At 50.6% G+C, this 18,899-nt stretch overlaps 1 protein-coding gene across 1 annotated transcript in view; it reads left to right on the top strand.

Moving 5' to 3' along the window:
- The window catches only part of PITPNM3 (PITPNM family member 3), a 110,585-nt gene that overhangs the window by 3,421 nt on the left and 88,265 nt on the right, over positions 1-18,899 (top strand). The window contains exons 5-7 of the mRNA XM_011994745.1: positions 627-706; positions 2,781-2,876; positions 15,729-15,836. Coding sequence (XP_011850135.1) covers positions 627-706; positions 2,781-2,876; positions 15,729-15,836 — 284 coding nt within the window. The remainder of the gene's footprint in view (positions 1-626; positions 707-2,780; positions 2,877-15,728; positions 15,837-18,899) is intronic.

The raw sequence follows: 18,899 nt of genomic DNA on the forward strand, positions 1-18,899 counted from the left end.
AAACCCTGTCTCTACTAAAAATGCAAAAATTAGCCGGGCGTGGTGGCAGGCACCTGTAATCCCAGCTACTCGGGAGGCTGAGGCAGGAGAATCTCTTGAACCCGGGAGGTGGAGGGTGCAGTGAGCCGAGATCGCACCATTGCATTCCAGCCTGGCCGACAATCGCAAAACTCTGTTTCAAAAACAAAATAAAACAAAACGCCAAGGCGGGTATGCATTTTGAAAGCAAGTAGAATAATAGTAAACAAGATAGAATATGCATTTGAAAAGAAATCTAAATGTATATTTTAACCACAAAAGAGAGTCACAGTAATAAGCGGGAGACATCGCGTTAGTTCAGCATTTATAACTACAATAGGTGACAAAGTTCTTTTGATGTCCGAGGCTCAGTTTCCCCACCGTTTTCCCTGCGCGGATGTAGAGATCCCCACGCTCAAGCCTGTCTATTCTTTAGGCTGTAATTACCACATAAGAGACACTTGAGGAAGGAGGACGTAGTGTAGGAAGGGAGAGGTTTTAGGTTGAAATTATCTGGTTTGTTTATTTGACCCAGGCTGGCTTTTCCTTCCCCGCCTGCAGAATGTAAACTTTGTGAGCGTCCAATCCTGTCCTTTCATTCCCCACAGTGTTCCCGTACCCAACACAGTGTCTGTGGAACGAGAGGCCCCCTTTGATGCCCACCAGCCCCTTCCTTTTCTGCTCACCTGTAGCTGGGAGAACTTGCTCCTTCAAATGGAGCTAACTGGTCTCCCTGTAGCTTTTCCCTCTGCCCCAGACCTCCCCCTGGACCCCTGCACACGTCATCAGAGAGAATGCCTGTCTTTGTTCTCAGATGGATCCAAATTGTGCATGTTTAAGGCCACGGCATAGAGGAGCCTCTCCCTGGGCTCTTGCTGTTCAAACTCAGGAACCAAATGGATCCAGATAAATCCTCAGTTGACTCCGTTACTACTTAAACTCTTGCTTCTTACTATCTAAAACTCAGGAGCTGAACAGGTGAGGATAATAGGACTTTCCTGACTATCCAAATTCTTTCTTCTTAGGAACGGAAAAGATTTGGATAGCAAGGGAGGTTTGTATATTAATATAGCATGTTCACATAGTATGCAAATATAGTAGATATGATAGATTTTATACCTTTAGTATCTGTTGATTGAGAAAATATACCGTTAATATAATTCAGGAGTAATTTTAAGTGATTGTAGTTCTTGAATCACGGAAATTTTTACATACATTTGCTTTATATCTAAGTATTTTGTGTGTGCTATTTTAAATGGCATTGTCGTTTTCAAATTTCAGTTCATTTCTTGTATCTAGGAATGCAATTGACTTTTGCATGTCGATCTTGTATCCTACAATCCTGCTATACTCAGTTGTTGGTTCTGGTGGTTTTTATTAACATAGATTTTGTAGGCTTTTTGTTTTCTGCATAGACAACAATCATGTCATCTGCGAATAAAGACAATTTTATTTCTTCCTTTCCAATCTATATCCCTTTCATATCTTTTTTCTTGTCTTATTGCAATAGCTAGAATGTCCTCCACATGCATTTGGAAAATAGTCCCGTATCCATGTTAGGAACACACAGTTGTGGTACATCTGGACTCTTGCAGTAAATCCAGGGCCCGAGGGTGGGACATCGGCTCACACTCGTGGAGGCAGAGATTCAGAAGCTTAGGGAATCAGCCTTGTACCTAGAGGTGACCACTGAGTTGGTGCTCACTATAACCTCTGTCCTTTTGATGTCTCAGAATGTGCTTCTCACTGGGCTCCAAGCCATGAAGCACAAACTGGGTGTGTGTTTGGAAGTTTGTGGTGGGCCAGGCAGGAATGACAGGCAGGAGGGCTGTGTCCCTGGACGGCCTGGGCTGGCCCTCTCCCTTCAGGAACAGTTTATGCTCTGGAGTCTGGACTCAGGGCAAGGAGCAGTGCCAGCATCCTGCAGGGTAGGGGGTGTGGTGAACTGGGACTGTAGCAGGTATGTCTAAGGACTGCACCATCAGGTTCACCTGGCAGTGGCTGGGGAGGATGTCTACCCCTGCTTGTTTATTGACAGCTACTGCTGGCTGGGTGGACTCCTCCAATATCAGTCAGAGTAGAAGAGTTTCAAAGGACAGTCTCTGCCAGGATTTTCATTGTGCAGATGGAAAAAACTGAGGCAGGGGAATTGCTGATACAAGAATGCAGGTCTCTGAGGGACAGGATGTATGTGCCTGGTAGCCAGATGTGTGAGCAGGAGGGTGTGATTTCTGGGCAGAAGCATTTAAGACTGGTGAGACTTTCTGAGCCCTTCTCCCCTGCTTGGATAGAACCTGATGTCTCCTTTTGGGCTGGTGACATTACAAAGTGGTGGCACTTTTGAGTAACCATGATGAGCAGAGCTCCCTTCCAACCTGTGTGTGAGTGAGAAATGAACCACTGCTGTTTAAACGTCTGAGCTCATTTGTTAATACAGCAGAGCTTCCCCTGTGCTGACTGAGACACTGCTTGGCAGAGTCACCTTGGCAAAGGCTCTTAATTACCACCAGCCTCGGTGTTAGGACTTGCAAAATGGGCACACTCATTCCTGCTCTGCTGTGCTTACTCAGAGAAGCTTTTGAGCTTCAATGACAGCACAGGAGAGGGAGGTCTCTATGAGGTCTGAGGCCTCGGAGGGAGAGGGCACAGATGTGCAGGATGCTAACTGGCCTTTAGTCCGGGGGGGAAGGAGGTCCTGGGTCACCTCCCTCGTACTGGGGCACCTTCTCAGGCTTAGTTAACAGATGTGTTCCCTTTAACAGGTGGCCCTCCCCCGGGCGGCGGTGCCCCCTGGCACCTTCGAAATGTCCTCAGCGACTCCGTGGAGAGCTCAGATGATGAATTCTTTGATGCCAGAGGTGAGTGAACCCCAATCTCACATCACCGGCTGGGTGACCTTCCTAGAAGCCTCAAGAAGAGGATCCCGTTTGGGGGTTCGCATCCCTCCCCACTCAGACGTGGTATCTGCAGCTCCACACTCCATACTTACCCATCCTGTGCATGTGCCGAGAGCAGGGGCTCAGCCTTCGCCTGTTCGCTGTTTGAAATATTTGCTGAACCTCTACCATGTGCCGGGAACTCTGCTAGGTGCCAGGGATCCTGTGGCAATCGGTTGCCATGTTGCTGCTCTCATCAAACTTATAGCCTCGCAGGAGAGGCAGACATCCAAGAACAGGACAGGAAAATACAATGACGAATGGGGAGCATCGCCACTAAGTAGAAGTGCCACCGCTAAGTAGAAGTGCCAGCTGTTGTAAGAGAGAACAGTCAGGCCAGGCGCGGTGGCTCACGCCTGTAATCACAGCGCTTTGGGAGGCCAAGGCAGGTGGATCACCTGAGGTCAGGAGTTCAAGACCAGCCTGGCCAACATGTGTGTTCCCTTAACAGGTGGCCCTGTGAAACCCCAACTTTACTAAACATATTTTAAAAATTAGCTGGGGGTAGTGGTGGACACCTGTAGTCCCAGCTACTTGGGAGACTGAGGCAGGACAATTGCTTGAACCCAGGAGACGGAGGTTGCAGTGAGCCAACACGGTGCCACTGAACTCCAGCCTGGGTGACAGAGTGAGACTCTGTTTCAAAAAAAAAGAGAAAAGAGACGTCAGAGGGGCACCTAATTTAACATGGTGAGAAGGTTGTTAACACTCTCTCTGCAGAGCTAAGGAGGAAGACTTTGACAAGGTGAAGAGAGGAAGAAAGAACCTTCCAGACAAAGGGCACAGCAGGTGCGATGGCCCTGAAGTAGGAGAGACAGGAACATTCCAGGACCTGGAGGAAGGCCGAGTGTCTAGGAGGTGGCAGGCAGTGGGGAGGGGTCTGAGAGGAGATGCTGCATGCACCTGTGAGCCGGTGCAACTTAAGATCAGCCTCGGCCGGGGGGCGGGGGCTCACACCTGTAATCCTAACACTTTGAGAGGCTAAAGTGGGTGGATCACTTGAAGTCAGGAGTTCAAAACCAGCCTGGCCAACATGGTGAAACCCCATCTCTACTAAAAATACAAAACATTAGCCAGGTGTGGTGGTGGGTGCCCGTAATCCCAGCTACTGGGGAGGCTGAGGCAGGAGAATCGCTTGAACCCAGGAGGCAGGGGTTGCAGTGAGCTGAGATGGTGCCACTGTACTCCAGTCTAGGGGACAGAGCAAGAATCTGTCTCAGACAAAAAAAAAATGAGCCTCATATATGCAGGGAGGGTCAGAGTGTTCGAAAGACTGTTGCCAGTGTTCAGGTGAGAGACAAGGAAGGTGGGGAAGTGACCTGCATCTCATCATGGCCAATCCACGACATAGCAAGGGGTATTGTTGACACTGGGATTGGAAAAAAGGGGCATCCGATGGGGTGGGCATTTCAGGCAGAGATCAGCCTGAGCGAAGGCTCAGAGGGGTGAGCACCCAGGCAGGTGCACGGGCACGGGAAGGTGGAGTCGGTCTGGAATTGAGCAGAGAAGGCAAACGGGGTCTTGGAAGAGAAACAGACGACATGCTGGGAAGACATCTATACCCAGAGCAGGCACTTGGGATGTGGTCTTAGCCGTGCCGTCAACTAGTTCTGTGACCTTGGCAGGTCTTTCATCTTCTCTGGGCCTCAGTTTCCCTATCAGCTCTGTGCCTCCAACAATGGAGAAGACTCAGTTTGGGTGATTTTTAGGAAGCGTGACTGGGAGGTGGGGAGCTGTTCTGACTTGAGCCCCCCCGATTCTTGGCTCTGGGCGGGGAACCCCTTCCCTGATGCCAGCCCTAAACCAGCCCATTTGGGGCCTGTCTGCCATGGGCATCTGATTAGAGTGGCTGCGGGGCTGAATTTCTCCATAGCAACTAACCCACAGTGAGACAACAACGGCTTCAATATTTTGATGCTTGGAAGACTTTCATTTAAAACATTTCTGCAGTTCATCAGGGCTCTGCGTTCCCAGCTGACGACAGAGGCATCTGTGGGTGGCGCGAGGGTCAGCTCCATCCCTTCGGGCCCTGCTCACCTGCCGTCTGTCCGTGAGAGCAGCTGCAGTGCTTCTCACGCTGACGGCTGTCTCCCTGGCCCCTCAGTTGTCTCCGTCCTCTCCCTCCCATCTCACAGCTCATTCTGCTGTGACACTGGCCCCACTTCTCACTCCTCCCGTGTTGGTGGCCCTGCGTTTTCTTTCTCATCATCCCCTTTGTTGTCGTTTTTTTTTTTTGAGATGGAGTCTTGCTTTGTAGCCCAGGCGGGAGTGCAATGGAGCGATCTTGGCTCACTACAACCTCCGCCTCCCGGGTTCCAGCCTGCCTCAGCCTCCCAAGTAGCTGGATTACAGGCGTGTGCCACCACGTCCAGCTAATTTTTTTTTTTTTTTTTGTATTTTCAGTAGAGATGGGGTTTCACCATGTTGGCCAGGCTGGTCTCGAACTCCTGACCTCAAGTGATCTGCCCGCCTCGGCCTCCCAAAGTGCTGGGATTACAGGCATGTGCCACCACGCCTGGCTATTTTTTTTTTTTTTTAGTAGAGATTGGGTTTCACCATGTTGGCCAGGCTGGTCTCGAATTCCTGACCTCAAGTGATCTGCCTGCCTTGGCCTCCCAAAGTGCTGGGATTACAGGTGTGAGCCACTGTGCCCGGCCACTTCCTTCTTTTCTTCTCCCTTTCTTTCAGGATATCAGACTCTCCCCTGTCTTTCCCATCTTCTGCCTCTCCACACACCCTACAGGACCTCGTGTATCTCTGCAGCCTCCCTCTCATCTGCCCTCTTCCAGAGCATCTGCATTCCTAAGCCACAGGATCCGCCCCACAGGCTGCTGGGATCCTCGTTAGTTCTGATTTGCCGATTCCTGGCCTCCTTTCCATTCTTCCCTGGACCAACGCCTTTGTGTGTTTCCTTGGCACAAGGCAGTGAGAGGTGAAGCCATCCTTTCTCTCTCTCCCAGGGGTCTGGTCCAGCACAGCCCAGCTCAGCCAGTGCTCTGTGTCTGGGGCCAGGTCATGGGCTTCTGAGCATCCCTTGAGGGGCTGCTTCCCTGCCCTCTGCTCTCCAGCCCAGGCTGCACCCTGACCCTGACCCTGGGTGTGGTCTCTGTCTTCCATGTGAGCAGGGCCTGGCACCCTGTGGCCTCAACATTTCCAACTCTATAGTTGTGGTGAGGCCAACACCATTAAATCCAGCCCGACTCAGTCATCCTGCACCAAAGCCTTCAAAGCTCGCTGGGTTTCCCCCATGAGTCCCTCAGATGACTCCTTGGCTGCCATGGATGTCTAGTCCAGTGGTTCCTGCATGCGTGGAGGTCTTCACAGGTGACCTTCTCTGTGCCTCCCTGCAGAGACCAGCTGGGCAGTGGGTGTCACAGTCTCATTGCTGCCTGGGCAGCCTTCTGTCCCTGAGAGCTCCTGCATTTGTACTCCCTCCTCTGCCCGTAACCCCCGTCATGATCCCCCACCCCAGCCCACCTCAACTGATACAAAAATGACCAGCAGAATGAGAAACCCAACGGCGTCTACACTGGAAGAAACTGCATTGCCAGGTACCAGCACTGACCGGGCCTGGGAACATTGTATCTCCCTCCTCAGTGCACTAATGGGGAAACTGAGGCCACAGCACAGAAGGGACCCCCCCCCCTCAGATCACACATCAAGGTGGGAGTGCAGGGGCTGGAACCAGGGGTTTAGTGTCCAGGTCAGCCCTTTCCCTTTGACGTGTTACGGATATTGGGACCATCCTACTTCCCTTGTGGCCATCAGCCCAACCCATTGGCCCAGCACTGGGGTTCACTGGGAGAGGTCCTTGGAGCTCATGGTCCGGGAGCAGAGGGGAGTTCTGGGTTCTGGGGGTCTCTGGTTGTGTCTGGAAGGCGTGGGAGGGATTAGGGAACAGTCAGGCAGGAGTATTGCGCTCTCTGGATCCATAACAACTCCTCGGCAGGGTGCCAGCTCCTCTGGCTAAGGTGGCAGGTCTGGGGCTCAGGAGTGATTAGGTGCTGCAGGGTGGGCTATGGCGTCCAGGCTCCCAGATTCAAAAGAAGTGTCACTCCCTCTGCTGCCAAGACAGGATATCTGGGGGACCATGGCCCAGCGGTGCTGAGGTTGGAAGATGTAGAGTAAGGGAAAACCCGGAGCGGCCAGAAAGGGATGTGGCCTCCAACCCATTACAAGCCAGAGCTGGGAGGCTCCTCAAGGTTTCTGAATCTAACACCTCTGATTCACTTTACAAGCTGGGAAATGGAGACTGGGGAACCTTGTTCAGGGCCACACAAGGAGGCAGAGCGGGAGCTAGAATTCAGCCTCATTCATTCACTCTTTCAACAGTATTCATGGCGCGTCTGTCCATCAAGTGCCAGGTGCTCTTTTGGGTGTGGGGGATACAGGAGCAACCTAGTCCTGCCCCAGCCAGTGGCGCTTATAGCCCAGTAGTGGTGGTAGGTGACAAATAGAAAGACAATACACAAGCAAATACATTCTATTAAGAATTACCATAGGCTGGACACAATGGCTCACGCCTGTAATCCCAGCACTTTGGGAGGCCAAGGCAGGTGGATCACGAGTTCAGGAGTTCGAGACCAGCCTGGCCAACATGGTGAAAGACCCCCTCTACTAAAGATACAAAAAAGTAGCTGGGCGTGGTGGCACACACCTATAATCCCAGTTACTCAGGAGACTGAGGCAGGAGAATCGCTTGAACCCAGGAGGCAGAGGTTGCAGTGAGCCGAGATCATGACATTGCACTCCAGCCTGGGTGACAGGGCAAGACTCCGTCTGGAAAAAAAAAAAAAGAATTACCATAAATAAAATAACACAAAGGAATAAATGCTGCACCATATCAGATATATACATGGCAAGTAAGCATGTGAAAAGATGCTCCATGTCATTCATCATTAGGGAATGATGTCATTATTGTAAATCAAAACTGCAATGAGATACCACTACCTACTTATTAGAATGACTGATTAAAATAACTTACAAGGGGCCGGCTCATGCCTGTAATCCCAGAACTTTGGGAGGCTGAGGTGGGAGGATCACCTGAGTTCAGGAGTTCGAGACCAGCCTGATCAACATGGAGAAACCCTGTCTCTACTGAAAATACAAAATGAACTGGTCATGGTGGAGCATGCCTGTAATACCAGCTACTCGGGAGGCTGAGGCAGGAGAATCACTTGAACCTGGGAGGCAGAGGTTGTGATGAGCTGAGATCGTGCCATTGTACTCCAGCCTGGGCAACAAGAGCGAAACTCCATCTCAAAATAATAATAATAATAACTTACCAAGATGCGGAGGCACTGGGACTTTCAAACTCAGCTGGCGGGAATGTACGATGATACAATCATTTGGGAAAATCTATTGCAGCTGCTTAAGAAGCGAATCATACTTCACTACCATGTGACCCAACCCTTCTGCTCCTTGGCATTTCCCCAAGAAAAAGAAAGCATTTTTCCACCTGAGGACTTGCTCATGAATGTTCCCAGCAGCTTGATGGATTATAGCCCCACACTGAAAATGCCCAAATGGGCATCAGTGAGCGAACAAATTGTGGTACAGTTGAGAAGGAATGGACCACGGATATATGCAACAGTATGGATAAATCTCAGAATAATCATGCCAAGTGAAAGAAGTCAGAGTGAAGCAGAGTCCATCCTGTATGATTCCATTTATACACCAGTCTAGGACATGAAAACCAATCTGTGGTGCCAGGAGCAGATCAGTGGTCGCCTGGGGATGGGGAGTTGGGGGAGGAGGGATAAACAGGGGCAGGAGAGAACTTCTAGAGGGGATGGGTCCTTGTTCACTAGCTTGGTTGGGGTGACGGTTTGACAGGTATGTACATAGGTCAAAACTTACCCAGCCTTGTGCTTTAAAGGTGTGTAGTTGATGGAATGTCAATTATGCCTCAGTAATGCTGTTTAAAAAATGGAGACTGTCCCCACCATATAACATAAAAGGACGCGACAGAGTGGGTGGCTGCTGGAGGCTCCCTGGGGTGTGGCCCTGAGATGAGAGCTGAGTAATGAGAAATGCAGCACCTGTGAGTCTCGGGAGAAGAGTATTCTGGACAGTGGGAACAGCCAGCGCAAAGTGATGGGAGGAATGAGCGTGGCATCTTTTTTTTTTGAGACGGAGTTTCATTCTTGTCGCCCAGGTTGGACTGCAGTGGCTCAGTCTCGGCTCACTGCAATCTCCACCTCTCAGGTTCAAGCAATTCTCCTGCCTCAGCCTCCCAAGTAGCTGGGATTACAGGCATGTACAACCAGGCCCGGCTAATTTTTTAAAAAATATTTTTAGTAGAGATGGAGTTTCACCGTGCTGGCCAGGCTGGTCTTGAACTCCTGACCTCAGGTGATCTGCCCGCCTCAGCCTCCCAGCGTGCTGGGATGACAGGCATGAGCCACTGCGCTCAAGCTTGGTGTCTTTGAGCAACAGCAGGAAGGCTAGTGTGGCCGGAGTGAGCCAGGGAGGCACTGGCTCAGTGTTCACTGTGGGTTCACAGCCCCAGCAAGGAGAGAGAGGGCGGACTAGACCCAGTAACCCGTATTGTGGAAGGCAGTGGGTGTCCTGTGGACATGCTTTCCTGGCCAGGCTCAGGGTTGGCCCTGGGTACCTCTGTCCCATTCCCAGAGAAAGCCAGAGATGCAGAACTCAAAATCTGTAGTGCAAGATGGATCCTCAAAATGGAACCATGCCTGGACTTTGACTGAGCTCCTTATTGTGAGGGATGAAGATTGCTGGGTGACAGGTAGTCCGGCCAGAAGCCGTGGGTAAGAAAAGCTTCGTGGACCAAGGAGGATGGGTTGACCTGTTAGAGCAGCTCAGGTTTCCCAGGGTTCCTGGCTATGAAACGCTAAGTTCTAGAGAGAAAATGAAACTGTCTTTTGAGGTCTTCATCCCTGAAGGGACGCAAGGTTGGGGCTAGAGCAGTCACTGTGGCATTGGGTGAGTTTATTTGGGATTTGGCTGGATATACCAAGCCCAGCTCACTTTATGTTCTGTTTTTATAGCAAAATGTATGTCTTCATTTAGAAAATATCAGCTGCATCCTTCACTTTAACCTTCTGCTTAGATGGAAAGAACGCTCCAATTAGAGCCAGCAAACATCTAGGTACAAACAGAGGTGTCTTCATGAAATTAACTGCCAGGAGAGAGTGTTACTGGAAGTCCCTTTAATTGGCAGGATGTGGATTCTTAGCCCAGCCCTTCGTCTGAGGTTCTGCATGGCCGTGGGCCAGTGGCACAGCTCTGCACCTGTGAAATGAGGATGCTGGGCTTCACCTCGAAGGATCTGTCAGTGAGGCTCCCCATGGCCTTGCAAGGCTCTGTTGGCTATGGTGTCCAGGTCCGTTGCCTCACTTGAATGGGAATATTTCTTTTCTTTTGGTTTCCCCACCCCCTCCAGCATCTAAATAGCCCTCCCTCCATGACTATGCATAAGCAGGCCAGGCCCTGACAGTTGCAGAGACAAAAGTGCCATCAGGGCCAGGAATGGGGTGGGTATGGTGGTGGTGGTGGTGGTGGTGGTGGTGGAGCTAGGGTTTACTGTCAGGGCACATCTGGCACTGGGTAGCTGGATCAAGAGCAAAGCGCAAGACTGTCTCCCTCGGCAGGGCTAAGGGAACTCTCTGAGCTAGAAGCTGGAGGAGTCCTCCTTTCTGCATTTACCCCCCTGTCCGTTGTGTCCTTGGTTTCTTGCGGGGCACTGAGGTGCCCAGCCTGGCTGGTCCTCCCCTCCCCCACTCCCCAAAGTGGGAGGCTGGGGCCTGAGAAGCTGGGCTCTGTGTTGCGGAATCTGCTTGTGCCTCCAACTCCCGGTTTCCCATAGCAACTGGCAGAGGAAGGTAGTGCAGGGCTAAATCATCCCATTTTACAGACAAAGTCTGCAAGTCAGGGTCAGGTCTCACAGAGAATGGGGGGCACATGCCAAGCATTTGATCTGAGCTTTCCCTGTGATCACTTAGCCTCCCGGGGGTTTCCAACCCCAAGGGTGAGAGAGGGGGGAGTGGAAGAAAATGCTATGCGTCCTCTGGGCGTAGAGGACCAGACTTCCGTGATGCTTGTGTCACTGACTGGCTGCCGTCTGATCTCAGGCAAGTCTTGGGTCTCTGAGCCTCAGGTTCCTCATCTATAGAATGGCAAGGGTAGAAGTGTTGTCTCCTGGAGGGAGTGGAAGGATGTCACTGTGGGAAGCTGCATGATTATTCCTGGGCCAAGGAGCCACCACAGAAGCAAACCACAGGTGTGCCGTGGGCCCCCACTCTCCCCCTACCTTTCCCCCCATTGGGGGAGGGGGAGTGGAAAACAAAACGCCGTGGAACCAGGCCCAACGCGTCTGGGGATGAGCTGTGCAGGGACTGCCCCTCACAAGGAAGAGGGAGCAGTATTGGCTATGGGAGGCTATGGTGGCACGTGATGGGCAGTGCAAGGTGAATGTGAGCAATCTTGTGGCCCAGAGCCCCAGGCAATGCATATCTAGGTCCTTGGAAAAATCCATGTTGTGGGCCTGATGATGGGCGGTACTGGGTGGGCCATCTGCAGAATGTGACCAAGCCCTCGGCTCCATGAGCTGGAGGTGAAGCCTTCCTGGCATGAGAAAAGGAGATTTTTTTTTTTTTTTTTTTTGAGATGGAGTCTCACTCTGTCACCAGGCTGGAATGCAGTGGCGCGATCTCAGCTCACGGCAACCTCTGCCACCCGGGTTCAAGTGATTCTTCCACCTCAGCTTCCCGAGTTGCTGGGATTATAGGCGCCCACCACTATGCCCAGCTAATTTTTTGTATTTTTAGTAGAGAGGGGGTTTTACCATGTTGATCAGGCTGGTCTCGAACTCCTGACCTCATGATTCGCCTGCCTCGGCCTCACAAGTGCTGGGATTACAGGTGTGAGTCACTGCACCCGGCGAAGACAAGGAGATTCTGTACTCTGGAGTCCTGTCAACAGTAGAAACAGAAGCTCCGGGGTAAGAAGAAAGGCTTCCCTTATAGGAGGTTGTGCTTACAGGAGCATAACCAGGTTTTGGCCAGGGTCAGAGTCAATCTGTGGTCAAGGCCAGGGCTATGGTAACAGTGGATGAGGCTCAGCCTGGAGCTTAGTCAGAGCTGGGTCAGGTCTCAGCAGGGTGAAGTACATGTTAAAACCATGTCCGCAGCAGAGATCACCAGGACAAGAATTAGCATGCAAGAGACAGTCACCAGAAGGTGACAAGCAAAAACAACCAGGGCGTTTATACAAACGAGCACGGCGTGGCTCCACAGGTCCTGTTGGAGGCTTGTCCTACAATGTGGGAAGCAGAGCAAAGACTTCAAGCTGAGCCCTGCAACTCTCCTCTTTGCCTGAATGGCTCCAAAAGGAGATGTTGCTGCTGCTGCTTCCGTGTGTGTGTGTGTGTGTGTGTGTGTGTGTGTGTGTTCTTATTGCTTCTCAGGGGACAAGCCCATTGTTGCCGGAGTGAAGACGTAAAGGTTGAGTGTGGGAGAGAAAGCATGTTGGGGAGTTGGGAGGGTGCACAGAGCAGCAGAGAGACAGGGATGGGCGGAGGGGCAGGGAGTGTGAGAATGCCAGAGAAAGTACGAGAAAGCAGAGAGTGAGAGGGAGCAGGAGGGAGAGAGGGCCACACACACATGCACACACATGCATATATGCACACATTCACACATGCATGTACACAGTCACACATGCATGTACACATATGCACACAGTGTACATATGCACCCACACATGCACACATGCATGCACTCACACATGCATGTACACACATGCACACACATGCACATATGCACACACTCACACATGCACATGCACACATGTACACACACATAGCAAGAGAGAACAGGGAGGGGAGGGAGAATACCCTTAGGGAGCAGGGGGCTGGAGATATCCTGAGGACAGGGACCCAGGCAGACAAAAGAGAAATCCACAGAGAATGAGAGAGATCAAGAAAGAAACATACCCAGTCCAATAAAGTGAGACCCAGAGAAAGGAAAGCGAGAAAGGTGCTGGGGTGAGAAGAGAGCAAGGCTATGCATTCGTGTTTCACCCAGAGAGAGAGACAGATGTGGCAGGCAGCACGGGAGAGCTTGGGAGAGGCCAAGAGAACTACAAGGACCAAGAGAGACACAGACCCATAGAAAGGGGTCCAGAGAGCTCAGATCTGAGTGAGTCAGGGCCAGATGTAAAGCATGAGAGAAGCATGCTGAGACTCTGGGGGAGAAAGACATATTTGATCGGAAACAGACCAAAGCCCACGAGCCAAAGATGGAGCAGGGTTATACTGGTGATTAGGAAAAAAGGGGAAGGAGGCCCGGGCCGTGCAGGAGTAGGCATGCTCAGACCTCCAGAGCCCTGGGAGACCCCACAGGGTTCCACTAGCCTTGCATGCACCACTGGGACAGGACTTACGGCACCGTAGAAGAAATGGGAGCTAGGATATGCTGAGCGCCTGCTGCATACCTGCCGCTCCCAGCTCATGTCAGAGGTATTTCTATCATGTTTTTCACAAAACTGGATTCCAGCAGAGGGGAGGTCGTGTCTCACCCTGCACACAGTAGGTGCTCAGAAATCTATTCACCATAGATTGAATGCTAGAATGAACAAACGGATAGCTCCATGCGTGAGTAACTGAACCAGGAGACAAAGAACTCAAGGTGGTCATCAGGCTGATCCTGATTACCTGACTCTGGAGCTGGGCTAGCATGTCACAGGGGCTGACAACAGCAGGAGTGGAACCAAGAGTGAGCGTAGGGCATGACACCCATGCTCCTGCTGCTGCTGCTGGTGATGGTGGTGATGACACCATCGTGCAATAGCATCTCAGCCTGTGCTTTTATGGTGTGGGGGGCACTCTTATAAACACCTTACCTGCATCATCTCACTTAATCCTCACCACAATCCGATGACATAGGGACTACGATGATATCATTTTTTAGATGAGGAAACTGTAGTTGTATTGCTAGCAGATGGTGGGTCCAGGATTGACAGCAATCTGTCTAACACCAGAATTGAGCTCTTAACCTCTTCATAATTCTGCTTCCCGAAGAATAATATGACCTTATATTTGTTTACAGCACCTCAAATTGTGTTGTATTTTCAAATTTGTTGTATTATTTGTCCTCACAGCAGCTTGCTAGACAGAGCTATAGAGCCAGAGTCGTTATTGTTATTGTTGTTTAAAAGATAGGAAAACAGACACAGTGGTGGAGGGTGTGGAAAAGCACAAAGCTCACATGCAGCAGGATCTGCACTGGAACCTGGTCAGGGCTCTGCCCAGTACGGAATAAACCATTTCCCAGATGGAACACGCCAGGCTCAGGAAATTGTCCGAATGTGTGTGGTGCCTGGCTGGAGTGTGGGCAGCCAATACAGGATGTCCAGGGCAGGCTATCAGGATGGCAGGATTTCAGGACTCTTGAAACAGTATACCTGGTTTTGAATCCTGACTCTAGCCAGTGACCTTGGGCAAGGATTCCTCAGCTACTCTGTTCCTCAGTTTCCTTGTCTATAAAATGGGGATAACAATAATTGTACCTTTTTTGTATTGTTATGAGAATTGAGTTAATATTTGTAAAGCACTTATACTAATCTCAGTGTGTGGTAATAGTTAGATAATTGTTGTTAAGTCAATCAAATAGATACATAAAATAAGACAGGAGGAGATGTCCTAACAAGAACTGGGGGTCTGGTCAACTGAGCTCTAGAGTGAATCAGAACTCTGGACAGCTCCCAAAGCTTCAGATCCACCATATTGATTCCTTCTGTTAGTAAAGTTCTTTGGCAGTGAAATGGATCTCAACCCTTTGTTCTTAGTTATCATAAGGTTGGAGATTGTCCTCAACACCCTTTGATGTCTGTTCTGTGAGGGAGGGCACAAAGCTCTTCACCAGAAAGGCACATCTGTTTTTGGGCAAAGTGTGGGGAGGACAGCACACGTGCCTAAGGGATTGTCTTTGAAGAAATGTCCCTTTGTAGGACGAGGGACGGTACCAGATGTGTGTATGTGATGTGTGGGACCCAGGGCCTTGTTTTCAGTGTGGTTATGGAATCTCGCCCCACTGGTTTCTCCCAGAGGACTCACTATGCTCAGACAAGGAAAGAACAAGGATAGAGACAGGGTTGAGGGGAGGAGTGCGAGAGAATGGAGGCTTTAAGAGGGTCATAAAGTTCAGATGGGGGCTAAAGGTTCCATACAGCTCAAAGCTTCCTTAGAACCAGAAGGTTTCTTCTCCTCCAGTTACTCATCCACTCAACTCCTGGTGGTGAGTTACTTCTCTTGTGATGACATCACCATCATGGCTGTCATCTGTGAGCACCTGCTCTGCACCAAGACCTTTACATCCATTATCTCATTTAATCCTCACAACACCTCTGTGGCCACATCCATTTTACTGACGGGAAAATCGAGGGTCAGAGAAGTCAGTAATTTAAGGAAAAACTGCTTGCAAATGACAAGGTTTTGCTCTTTCTTCCCAAACACACTGACTTTCAAGAGATACTGCCCTCAGTGCTAGGAATGGTACTTTTTATGGGGTTTCAGGCTTTTTGTTACTTTCTTTTGCTGTATCACGTGGAGGTCCAGTAGGGTACAACAGTACCTTCTTGCAATGACAAATCTCTGAAAGTCTTGTAACTGTCTAGCTACAGTACCTAGTCGAGGTACACCTCAACTCAAGGAAGAAATAGCATAAGAGAAAATGTCTCTCAGACATAAGCTCCTGATCAGGCTACCTATCCCTAGCTGCACCTGCTCATGCTCACCACTGCTTCTTCCCACAGAGGAGATGGCTGAAGGGAAGAATGCCATCCTCATTGGGATGAGCCAGTGGAACTCCAATGACCTTGTGGAGCAGATCGAGACCATGGGGAAACTGGACGAGCATCAAGGTGAGATTCTGCTTCTCTCATGACCAGGATGTGCACATAGGTGTGTTGCAGGGTGGGGTGTAGGGCTGGCAACTGGGGCTGGGACTTGGGTCTTCTTTGAAGAGTCCATCTGCCTTGGTTCCTCCTTCATAGCATCCCTGATATTCTGCCACCTACAGGAACTCTCATGGGGACTTCCGTAGGGTTTTGTGTGGCAGAACAGCTCCAGAGTACTTCAAAAGATCTTCCTTTGTTCATAGAATGACCACCCCAGTGGCACGGGTGATAAATGGCAGGTGCCTGGGTCCAAGCTCCTTGGACTGCCAGGTCTTTGGTACTGGAATCTGAATAAGGAGGGTGACAGTTGGAGAAGCCTTTGAGCAGGACAGGAGCTGAGGTCTAAGGGGAAAGAGAAGGACAGCAGTGAGAATCAGGATTTCCTTTGGCTGAGCTGTTGAAGAAGGAGTATATGGCTGGGGATTAATCCAGGAGGCTTTCTTTGGAGAAAAGTTTTGACCAGGAGTTTGATCAGCCTACAAAGCAGGCTGATTCTTTTTGGCATCCATCTATCCATCTGCTTGGCTATTGTTCATCACTCACAGGCTCGTTGAGCACCTACTGTGTATAAGTGCTTGGCAGGAGCAACCAAAGGTGATTCATCTGAGACCTCTGTCTTGTGATGTGTGACACTGTAAAAATCAAGATATATGCATCAGGCTTAAGCTGAGGGCTGTTAGCTCAGAAGGGAGACGCATGACTTTCAGGAGGCAGGAGAGGGGATCCAGGAAGGGCTCCTGACAGTGAAGCAGTGGGGCAAGGCTTTAAAGTGCAGATGGACAGCGTGGCTGAAGAAGTCATAAAATCTGAGCTAATATATGGAAAACTGAACCTCAGAGATCTTCAGCTGAGGGCTGTATTTGATTAATGTTACAATGGAGTGAGAAGCAGAGCCAGGGCTGGAACCACATCTGGGATGCAGGGTGCTAACCTCTGTACCTGTTACCCTCAGGTTGGTTTCTTCCATCCCTCGTTCCCCACCCCACATACCACTCCTCCTACTTTATTTCTTCCTCATCTTCTCTTCTCCTTCCTCTCTTGCTCCTGTCATTCGCAGTTGTGCTCTGGCCCAGAGTTGCCAAGTGGGCAAGGCCATGCTCTTAGGAGGTGTTCAGTGAGATGGTCCTGGCCCAGCTCACAAGAACGGCTGCCTTGGTGGTGACCATCTTGCCCTCTCCCTGTTCCTTTTCTCATCCCCATCCCTGCCCCCTTGGTTCAGAGCTCTCCTCATGCCAAAGCACCCATCCTGAGAAATGGGCAGGCTTGGTGTGGTCATCATCCCATCTAACCAACAAAGAACCCAGGCTCAGAGGAGCCACGTCTTGTCCGAGGTCCCCCAAACTGGTGGCAACTTTAGGCTCAGATTCCTGGTCTTCTGATTCCCAGTCCAGGGCCTCACCTCCCTGACTGGACTAAGGCTTGGCACAGTTCTGGGCCCTAACAAAGTCAGGCTGAAGGAACCATGAGTCTGAAAGGAAAGGCGCCCTGTACCATTGTCCCATCCATGAGAAGGGGTGGGGGGCTCTGAGTCTGGCCCCCAAAGGCAATCCAGAGACAGCGTACCAGTCTTCTTAGCCATGTATCTGCCAGTGGGTCCTTTGCTGCTCTTTCCTTCATCCCGAGAACCCAGAGGGGGCCTAGAAGGGGTCATGGATTCTAGGTCCTGCCCCACAACAGTGCTTGTAGCCTTGAAAAGACAAATCTGGATTGGTACCACCCATTTGGCCATCCCCTTCCCACCCCCACCCCCACTTGTCTGCTAAAGAGTATATGACTCAGACCCAGTGTGGACTAAGGGCTTTCGGGTGAGCAAGAGGCAGAGTGAGTTGGGAGCGCACGGGAGGGCAGGGGATGAGGAAGCATAGCGGGAAGTTCAGGAGAGAGGCAGAAGCTGCAGTGTTGGAGTTAGAGAAGCCTGGGTTTGAACTTCAGCCATGCCACTCCATGACTCTGTGGTCAGGAAAAGTCACATCACCTCTCTGGGCTTCTGTTTCTTCATCTGCAGAGTGGAGGACTAGTAAAAAAGCTGCGATGATTAAATGAGATGATATTTGCAAAGTGCTTTCGATAGCAGGTCATTCTTATAATGATGGAAGGGGGAGAAGCATGGCCAGTCTTGCACAAGTGGCAGCCCTCACAAATGCTTCCTGGTGCTCAGGCACGATTGAATGAAGGGCAGTGCTTGCCTGAGTCCGAGGGTTGGTGGTGTTTCTTCCCAGTACAGAATGGACAGCGGGAAGAAGAGAGGAAAGACGGTAAGAGGAAGAGGAAGCCAGCTGGATTTCCAGCTCCTTCCGAGTCCCGTTCTCATGTGGATTCATAACGTGAAGTCCCACAACACGACAGAACACACACATTCATTTCAATAGTCATTTATGGAGCCATCACAGGGGCTCGACCCTGTGCCCAGTGTAGGGGGAACAGAGACAAGCAGGATGGCCTTGTCACTCCTTAGAAGCTTACAGCAGAGTGGAAGCGACAGATCAGAGCCAGGGGTTACTATACAGTAAGACAGGCTGGGTCCAGGCTCTGAGAGGCTCTGGGAAGTGTCTTGGGGAAAGGAAGATCCGTGAACACTTCCTGGAAAGGAATGCAATCGAAATTGGTGGCATAGACAGAGCGGATCCTCCTGTCTTCTTCAAGTTTCCTGCCTTTAGACACAGGGCTCATTCCAGGCACCCCCCACCCTCATGCTGGACACTCTGGTCAGTCACACTGCCTCCATGGTGCTCCAGCCACCTCGATGGCAACTCCCTGCTGTATCTCCAGCCAGGACCTTTCTTCTGGGCCCCACCCTCACATTTTTGGTAACCTCCTGCTAACCTCTACCCGGATGTCCTAAAGACTCCTTATGCTCCACACATTCCAAAGGGAGCCGACCTTCTTCCTTTTAAGCCTGAATTCTGTTTTGTATTTCACCTTCTCTCTCCCTCACCATTTAAGTCATATATTTCATCAGCACTTTCAGACTGCTCTCATCCCTCCAGTTCTCAAGGGTGCTAATTCTGCTGTGTGTGTGTGTGTGTG

Source organism: Mandrillus leucophaeus, unplaced genomic scaffold (assembly GCF_000951045.1).
Source record: "Mandrillus leucophaeus isolate KB7577 unplaced genomic scaffold, Mleu.le_1.0 Scaffold46, whole genome shotgun sequence".
NCBI lineage: Eukaryota > Metazoa > Chordata > Mammalia > Primates > Cercopithecidae > Mandrillus > Mandrillus leucophaeus.